The sequence below is a fragment of the Xyrauchen texanus genome, chromosome 43 (assembly GCF_025860055.1).
Source record: "Xyrauchen texanus isolate HMW12.3.18 chromosome 43, RBS_HiC_50CHRs, whole genome shotgun sequence".
Lineage (NCBI taxonomy): Eukaryota > Metazoa > Chordata > Actinopteri > Cypriniformes > Catostomidae > Xyrauchen > Xyrauchen texanus.
In genome coordinates, this window is record NC_068318.1 from 26,889,087 (window position 1) to 26,902,042 (window position 12,956).

General features: G+C 37.4%; 1 protein-coding gene across 1 annotated transcript in view; it reads left to right on the top strand.

Moving 5' to 3' along the window:
• Positions 1-2,049: 2,049 nt before the first annotated feature.
• The window catches only part of LOC127635658 (CXADR-like membrane protein), a 75,904-nt gene continuing 64,997 nt past the window's right edge, over positions 2,050-12,956 (top strand). Inside the window, exon 1 of the mRNA XM_052115843.1 lies at positions 2,050-2,358. Within this exon, the coding sequence (XP_051971803.1) occupies positions 2,328-2,358 (31 nt within the window). The 5' untranslated portion in view covers positions 2,050-2,327. The remainder of the gene's footprint in view (positions 2,359-12,956) is intronic.

The window sequence follows — 12,956 nt, forward strand, 5'->3', positions numbered from 1 at the left end:
ACTCTTATTGTGATTAAAGTAATTTAGCTGTTGAAATCCATGGTCTAATCAATTTGTATTTTATTTTTTCGGTTGGCTACGCTGCATGTAAATGAACAATGCATCAAACTCTTGCACCTGTTTAAACACCATGAGCACGTGGGCATCCCTTTCCAAGTCCCTTGTATGATTTGGCATCTGTCTGAACCAAAATATGTGACATTAATTAAACGTCTATGACATCTGCATCTGCAGCTAACTGTAATCAGGTCATAGCAATACGTCCTGTCCTCCTTCATTCCTATTTTTCAGAAGATCTTCATGAATAATCAGAGTATAAGAAGGCCAATGTTGATCTGATGTTGTGTTTTTGTATGCACCTAAAAATAATGACATAATGCATTAATATGAAAAACCTTTTGTTGGTGTAATTACTGGAGATGAATTCAGAATGATTCAGCTGTGTACAAGTACACACAATCCAGCTGCCGCAGACAGAAACTGTGGACTTAATTCTTAAAAGTGGAAAAGAATTAAGTCAAATCTTAGAAATTTGACATTTAGGGTCAGGGTTAGCCATACACAGAGGAGGGCAAGTTGTCACATGGGGGACAAAATATAATAAACTTTAACAAAATATAATAAAAAGATCTATTTTAAGTTCTAGATTAAAGATTATATTTAAGCAATATCACATGAGCAAGAGTGCGATATTGCCCTACATCAGCACTGCTCTGATTCGGCATGAGTGCCAAAGGTAATCACAGCAGTGCTGATGTAGGGCCATATAGCATGGAGAAATAGCCATCCGAGTGGGGGTATTCCTTCCTATTTCGTGGTAGCAGGTGTGCAAGAGTCATTCACTATAGAAACCGCAATCTCCTCCGCCATTTTGAACAGTATGTCTTTTCCAATGTGGAAACTCCGGTAAGAGGTCAGCACCTTGATTGTGTGTAATTAATCAGTCTGTTGTGTCTCTCAGCTGTGATACGCCTTACTGATGAAGTTGTTAGTTGCTGATGCTAACTCACTGCACGCCACCTGAACTGGCTCATATTACACACAAAAATTGTCTTTTGCTGCCACTTGCTGGCTAAAATCTGTAATTTCACAAAAATAAAAGTAAAGAGACACTTCCAGCTCTTAACATATCTGCACTGCTCCTACACTTTAGTTTAGCACGCCACGAACACAAGCAGTGTGATACACACAGTGAAGTGTCAGAGTGCTAATGGTGTGAGACCATCAGTACTCATGTCAAATCTTTCATCCAATCAGATGAGGACCAGAACTAACTGTTGTATATAAAAAACAAGCGTTGGAATGCTTAAATCTAAAAAAATGTAAATAAAAAGAAGAAGAAATTGTCTAAAATATTTTTTAGACTGTATGCTTGATTTTGAAGCTTTACAGACATGGCCACTGTTGTTGAATGCAAAATAGCTGCAGAATATTGCTCAAAATTTCTCCTTTTGTTCCTAGGAGAAAATAACAACATAAGGGTGAGAAAATTAGGACAGAATTTTCCTTTCTGAAAATACTTTTCATTTAAAAAATCCAGTTTTTATTTGCTGAATCGGTAACACTTTAGGCTATGACTTAACAGCAACATACTATTATGCTAATATGCTTTATAGACCATTAGTTAATTTAAAATGCCATTACATTTCAAATTATCTGTCATAGATAACCTATTCATTATTTCATGTGTTTGAGCTACTGATCCATGTTTATTAATTAATTATTTATATTAATGTTTTCATATTTTATCTGTATAATGATATAAATACATGCTTATAGATTTTTCTTTATGAAAAATTACGTTTATATAAATTTTTACATATTTTTTTACATTTATTTTAATTACTTAATAATTCATGTTTGGCTAAAATAAAGTATTACCCTCTCTGGCATCGAAGAGAGACTCATATCCAATAATCGTTCACCTGCATGTGTCCCGTAAGTATTTCCTTATAAGAAGTGTTCTCCTTTAACTGCAGAGGTCCCCACATACCCTCACACACCTTTTCCAGCCTGTGATTCCTTCCCCTCACCATCGAGAGAGCGATAGAAGGAGGAGAGGAGGACGGAGATAACGGACACGCGTCCTAGTTCAAGTGAAGGAGAACTTCGGTTCTCCGGGCATCTCTCGCAGATAACACGGGCGTTTCTGAAAGAGCGCGAGGACGCTTGGGCACCTTAGAGATGCTTGTTGTGGTTTCAGCCGGTGATGTCGCTGCGTTTATGTTGAGAACAAAACTGAGAGATCATTTCAATGACTCAATGTGCTCACTCTGAGGAGCAAAAGAGACGTTTTTGTTGGATTCTCAGTGCTGTCCGGAGAAGTGATGTCTACCAGCGCTCGCGCCCTGTTCTTGGGTAAGTTTCCTCTTGCTTTTATGAGGATTGTTTCTTGTGTTTATCCCAGGTAAACATGTAGTAGATAGGTTGGCAGACTTAGTAGTAGTTGATGTACCTGGTCGATGATATCAGTAGTTTCGTCTAATGAAGGTGACTTTAAAATAGATAGGCTACTGTTGATGAAATATTGAATGCGACTTGTTTATGAGTTATTTTATTCAGGTATATTATGCACTAGTTTGTTAATGCTATCATGTTCGTAAACTAAGTTATGCATGCAAACGTGTTGTCCACAAGTGGTCTTGGTGTCAGAAGATAGCTTGCAAGTTCTCAGCCCCTTTATACACTATTTATATTGTAAGATTTGATTATGGCATAATGACGTTGTTCGTTTGTTTACTTTGAAATGATAAAATAATGTTTTTTTTATTTATTTTTTATAATTTGTTATTCATAAAAAGACACATATTTACCACTATAATATATAAAAGTCTTATGAAATGTTTTGAAGTTGTATCTTCGGTTTTAGGCTTTGTTTCTGTCCAAATGAAATGCCGCATTAGAGCATCCTCAAACTTTGTCGTTGTCATAACAATCATTAAATTGTATGTCCTATGTGAATGAGAGACTAATTCAGTACAGTGCCGTATTAGAAGTGCAAACTGGCTATAGAACATTAAATAGATACCAGAGAAACTGGGGTAGGGAAACTAAACACAATTCATGGTGCAAATATTACTGTGGTGTCACCGCAGTGAGATTTTGAATGGCGAACAGTTACTTCTGTTGTGTGACGCATTTCACATGAAAACAGGCTTAATTTTATGCAGTAGAATTTGATTGTATCGGGAAAAGTTCTATTTATATAACAGGTGGTTGTAGCGGAAGGCTTGAAAAATAATAGGGCTTGGTGACGTCATCTGAAAAGGAAAGTCGTTTTTAGAGGCGGAGCAAGTTGTTATATAATGATGAAATATTACAAAGGCAAACCTTTTTTTTTTTTACATATTTTTTTTTTCATTTGAAATATTGGCACTGAAAACGGAAAGTGTACTAAGAAACTAAATGGCATAAATGTTGATGTCATGTTGACGTTAATTATGTAGCACTGTAAAAATACCTGTGTGCTTTCTTGTCCTGCCGTTTACTGAAGTGTTGTGACTAGACAATTAGCAGCACATAGAGACGAGAGGAGCTCAGACTCATGCACATACAGCAACAAACGCCACAGCAATTATCATGATGCGTGCTTTCATTACTTGCATTAAACAACTGTGCCAGACAAGCCGTGCAAACAACACAACATCTCACGGCACCATCATCCAACCACCCGCAGACATGCCAACACAGCACAAGAGGAAGGACACCATTCATACCTGTATATAAACAGTGTCTATCTATCTATCTGTCTGCCTGTCTGTCTGTTTGTCTGTCTAGCCTGATAGCATTGCATTTTTATTAGCTAATTATTTCTTTTGGAAATAACTGATAATTTCCTAACGGTAAAGAACATCTTATTTCCTGTAGCAACAGTTATGACTCCTGTAGTTACAAAGGAGATGTTTTTTTTTGTTGTTGTAATAACACATACCGGTTTATCCTCTCTCAACACTGCTGCTGTAATTTTCGAAAATGGCAAAGTGGTGACAAACCAAAAAGTGCTACTATACAGCCACGTCCACAGTCTTCCACACAAGGCTGTATTTTGGAAAGATTAGCTTTTAGCTAGTTAGTTATTTCACATAAAATGTTTTAAGACATGCTATTAAGTCAATATACGAGGGAATTCTGCCACAAAGCATTAAAGCTGGGGTGTGCATTATCGGTGCCACTAATGTTTCTACACATTCGATAGATGAAAGTATTTGAATGTCGAAAAAATGCATATATACTGTAAAAACACAAAAACTTTTCACATGTGTTGCACCATACTAACATAAAGAGCGTGTTAGGAAGCAGATCTAAGATAGAAAGCAGATCAATCTATTTTTAGATGAGATCTCCAGGGGCAGCAAAGTATCTGTCAAGTATGAAGATGACATGGGCATTCAGATCCAGAGGTCAGGAAGTGACATCCTGCTGTGTGCTGCTGCTGCCCTCTCTCTCTCTCTCTCTCTCTCTCTCTCTCTCTCTCTCTCTCTCTCTCTCTCTTTCTCTGCCCTGTGAATGTTGCTGTCAAATAGACTTTAATAACAAAAGCTGAGTGTAGCGTTCGGAATAATGGAATATTTCTTTACTTGACCTCAGTATCTTAAACCCTAACCTTGATGAGGTCACAACCTATTTAAGCCAACACCTCATTCACCATAAGTCATGGAAGTGGTTTCTGCATCGGCCTTCACATGTAGGAGAAATGCAATGACATAAGGACAATTTGTCTGTCATAAACAAAGACGTATTATCCATAGTAAATTTGATTTGTTAGCTTCCTCATAGTACAGTTTAATGTAGTGTTTGTTTGGTGTCACATAGGGCTAGGCGTTTTTTTTTAATCGAGATTTGGCAAAAAAATATTGCAAACGCGTATAGTTAGATATGTTGTAAATCCATCAAAGGCTGAATAAGCCATAGCACTTGTCTTAATGCCACTCCCGATCTGATCAGCTGCATGTAATCAGACTGATATAAAGTGGTAATATTCCCAGTACGATTGTACAGTGTGATTGTAGCTCAGCTTCATCTATCATGCTGGTATACACTAGCTTAAAACCATAACTGCCTCGGTGTGCGCATGTTAATGAACGGTCTCCTTTTTTTATTTTTAAAAACGCGTAGGTTACATTACAGTTATGGGCACTTCATTTCAAATCCTGGATAGGCTATATATGGGATAATCAAACACCCACCACTCCTTTTGCCATGATGATTCAAATGTATTGCGAATTAATACTTTGTTCTGTGACGTGTTTCAAGTGTACTGTATCTATAGCCAACCTTTGGAAAGTGATCATTTTGACAAACTTTGCTAGTTGAATTGTAATGATAAATGATTTCATATTGCTGCACTGCTCAGCATGAACCACTAGAGTTCGCATCTCTATCTGCAGGGGTTTATGAATATACACACGAATTGTTTGATATACAATGTGTACTTTCTAGATAAAGTTGATCATTTATGGATTGTGATTTCTAGATAAATTTCTAGATAGGCTTGGTTTAGATAAAATGAATACCTGCTAATTATTTAGCAGTTTTATTATTCTATTATTCTATTATTCTCTAACCAGGTAGACTGGCATTTTTAATAAAGAACATAACATTTGAATTGTGAATCATCCATATGTTTGATAAAAATCTAAATTTAATTATTTTGCCATATCTCCCTGGTGCCACAGAATGTGCTCACACAATTAATGTTTAGGATTGACAACAATGTTAACTCTGGAATTGTCCTGTTTATACAACAGGTTACACAAGTGATTTGAATACTCCATTAACAAATAACCAAATAAGTCAATGCCAAAATATGTGTTTTGAGCAATTTAGAGTGAATACATATTTCAGAAATGTTTTGTGAGTTTGATTGTGGAAAACGGTTGTCGCTCTTGTTTATAATAGAACTGTGTGAAATTATTTAGCACTAATAAACTGACAACCATATTCTGCTGCTGTGTGAACATCATGTGTGGTCATAGTTATACTGAAATTATATTTTCATGGCAAAATGATATTCAATGTGATAATTTATGTTTTATATATTCATTTATGCTTACTAAATAGATCTCCATGCATAACTTGCTGAGATAAAAAATTGGCATTTTAGTAAACACTAAGAAGGATATACACTTCCCTCAGGATTATGGACCATTTTAATGATAGCAAAACAACACAAAGCCAGGAGTAACTAGACTCTCTCTCTCTCTCTCTCTCTCTCTCTCTCTCTCTCTCTCTCTCTCTCTCTCTCTCTCTGTGTGTGTGTGTGTGTGTGTGTGTGTGTGTGTGTGTGTTTGTTTCCAGAAGGCTATGGTAATTTAGCAACTTAAATCAGGAACTGTACTGTGGGGAGTTTTTCAGCACCTAGCTCTAATTTAGTACCGATGAGCCCAGCTTCACTTGTACCATGTCAGCTGTGTGTTTGCGTGTTTGTGTGTGTGTGTCTGTGTGTGTCCACAGGGACCCAGAGCTGTCTTTAATTAGTAGAGCACATCACAGCAGGGTCAGCCCTCACTGAGAGACTTGTCATTCCGTTCAGAGAAATCACAGTGACATTCTCCCCACCAGACACACAGCACCAGATACTTACCTTCTCTGTACACACACTTACAATTTAGCACACACAAAACACACACACACTCACACTGCCCTACATGTGCACAGGGCACACCAGTGGTGTTGCTGTATATGTGTATTTGTGTGTGTGTGTGTGTGTGTGTGTGTGTGTGTGTGTGTGTGTGTGTGTGTGTGTGTTTGCTTGTATGTTTTGATAGTGTCATGAAAGTGTGATATTGTACCTCACACTTGTTGACTGTATTACACCTTACCCAACCTCAAAGGCCAACATCTGACTAACTGAAGAAAGAAAGAAAGAAAGAGCGATCGAATGAGAAAAAAGAAAGGAAGAAAAAGATGAATAAGCAATGAGGAAAGAAAGAACAAATGAAAGAATGAGGGGAAAACGAAAGTACAAACAAAAGAAAATGAGAAAAGAAGGAAAGATATCAAATGAAATAGAACGAGGAAAGAAAGAATAAAGAACAAACAAAAGAAAAAAGAACAAACGCAAGAAAGAACAAAAGACCAAGCACACATAATAAAATTAGGAAGACAACATACAAATGAAAAAAGAAAGAACGAAAGACCAAAACATCAGAAGTAAGAACAAGGAGAAAAGAATATACAAATGAAAAAAGAACAAGGAATTAAAGATCAAACAAACAAAAGAATGAACATACAAACAAAAGAAAGAGGAAAGAATGAACAAAAGAACAAAAAATTAAAGATTGAGGAAAGAATGAAAGAAGAAACAAAAGACCAAACAAACAAGAAAGGAAGAGGAAAGAACAAAAGAACAAGCAAACGAAAGAAAGAACAGAAAAGAAAAATAACAATCAGACAAAGAATGAGGAAAGGAAGAAAACAAAAGAACAAACAAATTAAAGAAATAATAAACTTAAGAAAAAACTTTCCTAGCGTTTGTCCCACTTGGTGCAGGGTCCGCTTTGTGATTTGTAGTCTGCATATATAGATATATATATATATATATATATATATATATATATATATATATATATATATATTTGGCACAAGTTTTACACCAGATGCCCTTCCTGATGCAACCCCAATTTAGAGTCTCTAATTCACTTAACCTGCATGTTTTTGGAAACCAGAGCAAACCTGCAAACACGGGGGGAACATGTAAACTCCATACAGAAAGGACCTTCTTGCCGCCATAAACTTTAAAAAAAAAAGAACTACTTAAATAAAGAGGACAGAAATAATGCAAGAACATGCAAATGAAAGAGAGAAAGAGAAAAGAAAGAACAAAAGACCAAACTAATTAAAGAAAGAACTATGAAAAGAATAACCAAAAAACAAATAAACTAAGAACAAGGAAAAAAGAATGATAACATATGAAAGAAAGAAAGAACAATATATATAAAAAAGTAAATATAGAAAGCACTGCTTTGATTCCTTGTTAATGATGTTTTATCCCCCATTTGTCTAGTAAGTTGGTCACCATTGCTTTGAAGTGTCTCATGGCACCGGCCACAGTGTGACCTACGAATCTCACGGCACTTAGAGACACGACTGAAGAAATGGCCAGCAGATTGTGAAGGAGTGTTTCAGGTCCAGAGCTGGAATGATCTCCTATACTCCTGCTTTCCTGAGATACCGTAAAACGGTTTAGATTGTAATCCAAACCACATGCTCTCACCTCATGCCTTCATTGTGGAAAAACCAAATATTTCTTTCAAAAATATTTGGGGGAGGTTTAGTTTCAGCGTTACCTCTGGATTTATAGGCGGCCCAACAGGATGATATTACCTATGGCGCTGGCAGACATTTGCTGGGTGTTTTCTGAGAAAACATCTCTGAGAGTTTTTAAGTGTATCTAATGGATTTTATTTTTGTTGAATTTTTTTCTTTTGCTTTCGACCACCCTGAAAATAACTACATACATTTGGATATTTCTGTGAGAGAAACGTTTCTTAAAAAACAGGGGAGGGAAAACAAGGTCCAAACTTTTAGGCCGGTATGGAATTGCTTTGTCTGAGCTTTTCGGGCCAAGAATGAAAGACTCAAAACACAACCCTTCATCAGGATTAAAAAATGATACAGTTGAAATATTTATTAACTCTGCTGTGTACTGTGACATGTCGTCCACTTGAAAGGCAAGACAAACAAAAAAAAGATTTATATGATTTTATGTTATTTAGCAGGAAACTTTTTCGTTTTTTACACTTCAGTGTCTCGCATTGTGTTAAAGCAAACAGAAAACACTTTTACAGTAACACACTTACAGTGAAAGCCTATGGGGCAAGCAGATCACAGGGTTTAAAAGCAAGCAGAATTTGTTTTTTATGTAGTTAACATTTTTAAATAGTTCTTTTTTTTTTTAAACAGGACTACTTTTTTGGTGGACTACTTTTTATAAGGTTGTATGTTGCCATATATGCTGGAAGAAGCTAATGAGGTTCTTTCTTTCCCACTCTCTCTCTCTCTCTCTCTCTCTCTCTCTCTGTCTCTCACTTTCATTCTTTCTCCCCATGCTTTTTTCTGAACAGATGGCACCACCATTTCTGTTTTTTACGAGTCGTTAGATACAACTTCTTAATGAAATTGAGCCGTTCCTCAGCACTGCACATGTGTGTATTTTTTGCTCTAATTGTCCTGTTGCATTAGTGCATTCTGTTCACATAGAGAAGCAAAAACAGCAGCAGTTTTCTGCCAGGCTCACATCGTTTATTCATTCACAGCTTAAACACCAAGAAGGAAAAATCACAAGCGCTATTTGGAGGAGTTTTCGATGTTTCTCTTTAAATGTTACAAACTGTTTCAGCTTAAAACGCATTTAATAATGAATTTTAGGGTAACAAATTTGGCTGAATTTAGCTCTTACGGTATATGGTTAAGGTGGTATCAAGATGTGCAATTTTATGAGGTCATTGTATGTTAACTGTTTATTTTTTAAGTTGACACCTGAAAGTAAAGCCCCGTACACACACACACATGCAGTGACTTCCAGCAACAAAGCGACTAGCTCTCATTCGGCTTCCGGCGACACGATCGACAGGGACCTCTGATGACTAGATGTGGGTGTGGCGAGCGACACGACAAAGTTCAACTTTATGCAAACGAGGAGTGACTTTCAGAACTGACAACCAATAGGAGTGAAGAGGGTGACAGTGGAGCCCACCTAGCAAAATCAAATCGCGGCATGTCTGTATGGAGCTTAAGTGTTCATGAACTGATAGTTTTCCATTTTACTAATGATTTGTGTAAAACTGTAGTGTTTATTTCACCAGGTAACTGCCACTATACGTACAATGAGGCATGTAAAAGTTATTTTGCAAAAATTTAGGTTTAATAATATTATTCCAGACAAGGTTGTTTTTAGTGCATAGTTTGAAGTATGCAAAATGGGACACGGACCATCAATATAATAATGCACTAAGACCACAGCTCTGGCAGAAATGCTAGTTCTGCTAGACACAATAAATGAAGCAACCTGAAGGAACTTATTAAATTGGAGTATTAGCATGTAAGTGGACCAGTGAAAGGCCAGTCTGAAATAACCTGATTTCAGGTTTTATTTTCCTGTCTGGAAAAATGTGTTCACCCACCCCAGCACTCAGTATCTGACACCTTCCTCCTATTGTTAGGTAAATACTGAGTGCTGGTCTGGTGTTATTTGAGGTACGGAGGAGGACGAGTCAATACAGGTGCTGCAGTTGTCTCCGTGGCCGCGTGTCAGCTGCTGTTTCCTGCTTTGTCTATTCTGAGCAGCTTTACCTTAGCACTCATGCGGTCTGACAGCTTAACTGCAGTGTGCATCCCTGATGGAACAGTGGAAAGGCGAAGGTCTCGTTGAGATGCCCGGTCTGACCCAGTGTGAGCCGAAATCTGGCATTTAAAGCAAGACATGCCATTTACTGCATCAAACAATAGATGAAAAACAAGATCTTTAGAGAAATCTGGCATTGGACAAAGGTTATGCTGTTAAAGTCATTTTTGGTTTGATTTTACAAACCAAGGAGATTCATTTCTAACAGAAAAGATTAAATGTGTTTTAGTTGCTCTGAGGAATAGGCTGTTTAATCTCTGGAAATCATTTAAAATTAGAAGTTTACCCAAAATGTAAAATTCTGTCTCGTTTACTAAACCTCATGTCGTTTCAAACATGGGTGCTGTTGTTTTGTCCATGGAACACCCAAGCAGATTTTTTTAAAGTATCTTTATTCAGCTTTATCCATGCAAAGAAATCATTTGTATTCATCACATCTGCAATCTTAAAAAATAACCCCCACCAAGTAGTCCATATGACTTGTTCACTATATGCAAATTGTTCTGAAGCCATCCAGTAAAGCTCACTGTAAAGTATTCAATGGAAAGGAGGAGGCGAGATCTGGCTTGTCATTATAAATAATAGTTTAATATAAAACTTAAACAAAAGACAAACACACACATATGACAGACATGTCCGTTAACGATCTCTCTCTCTCTCGCATGATCCTCTGCAGTCGACCTTTATCCCTCACGGAGGCTTGATTAGCCTAATACGGGACCGGGTGTGTAGGATCACGACCCGGCCCCGCCCTCCGCCCTGCCACACTCACATTTGTGACCTAAATGTAAAAAATGGTGTCACGTTTAAAAACTCCTAACATCTTAAGTTTTCAGTTTCCTAACATCATTGTTTTCTAAAGTATGCAGTTATGGTGAGCGTTTTCGATATTCTCCATTTTCAGTGGTTGAAAACGCAGTTCCAGTGTGGATGAGAGATATAAACATAGCAAAATGAAGGTGTTTCAATACAAAAACACATTAGTGTGGACGTAGTCTCAGCTTCAGATTGACACGCCCACGGACCGTCCATGGGCCACCCACAGACCGTGCTCTATGGCTGCTTTCCAATTTAAATGTTTATGCCTTTCCCTCGCGAACTCCCTCCGTCTTGTGGACTCTGATGTACGTTATTGCTTATGTTGCCCAAATGTCCACTACTGGCGGAACCCATGCAGTGGGTTAAACTGGAACACCCTAAACCTTTGATCACTTGCAGCATATTCAAATCTGATGTCAATTTGTAGAATTATTTAGTTTAGTTTAGTATAGTTTATTTTTGCACCTGAGGAAACAACATTTTTGGAGATTGATGTAACCACAGGTTTAGGTAAAGTTTAGTTGTAATTTCAGAAGCTTATGTATAAATCTCATTCAAATTAATTGTTAAAAGGGATTAATCAAGCTTTTAAAAAACGAAAAAGGTAATATAACAATGAATGCAGAGGATATAACTGTGTGAAAAAGTTTAAGGTAGCTACAAGTCTTATTCTGTTAAATCTCAATATAACTTTTCTAAACTGCTTAGCTGACCTAACTTCACTTCCATCATACTTTAGAGTTGTGGTTGGGTGGGGTGTTGATGAAGCATGATTTGCTGTTATGTCACAATGGAGTTTCATTGTGGGATATGGAGCTGCCTGAAGCGTACATCAGAGCTGGCTTGCTCCCTCAGTCAATATCAAGGGGTTGAGGGTCTGTCAACAGAAACTTCTCTAAATCACTTAACAAAGTGGAATGGACAGCCAAAATTGCAGCGGGGATTCCCCAGAGGGGAAGTGCATAGGTTAGTTAGCTAGTGGATGTTAAAAGTGAAGTGGAATGCAGCCTATGTCCGATGCACATAGCATTCAAATTTTAAAACACTTTTGCGATCAGATCAGCGGCAATCTGATTGGCCTGTTTGATGGAACTTCCGCAAGTGGACGCACACAGGACTTTTCATCAGTCCGCCTGAAAGCCGAATCGCGTTCACAAGGTTCCATGTTGACACAATGAGCACCTTTGAGGCTGAAATAATCTCAAAATTTGCTCAAGTTTGCTATGTTTGTGACATCACATCTACTAAAGATATTTAGATTTAATTTGAGGCACGCAGCAGAAAGCGGATATCTACCAGCAGAGCTGAACTTTCTGCTTTGCTTGCTTAGTTTTGTCTGTGCTGTACTTTGACTCTTCACATTTTCTGCTATTTGCTCATTTGTTTCAGTGCTATCACCCGTGGAGACTTGTGTGCCATCATACAGTATAAATGATTTCTCTCCCCATGTCTTTCTTTTATTATGGTATGATACATCTCCAATAACCCTGCCCCTGAACACCACATAATGACAAAACTTGACTGTGATTGGTCACTTAACATGTCAGTTACATCACTTTTCCTGTCTAAGTGGGCTATTCTTGGCCAATTGACGCTACTTTAGGTCCCGGACCTTTGCCATGGTCAAAGCTCTGGCTACGTGAGACTAGCGTGAGTGTGTTCCACAAAAGAAATAACAGCAAATGTTTTTGGAACAACATGAGTGTGTATAAATAACAACAGAAATTTCATTTTTGGGTCAACTATTCATTTAACTGATGTCTTTTCTATAGTAAATATTACAAGAGATTTG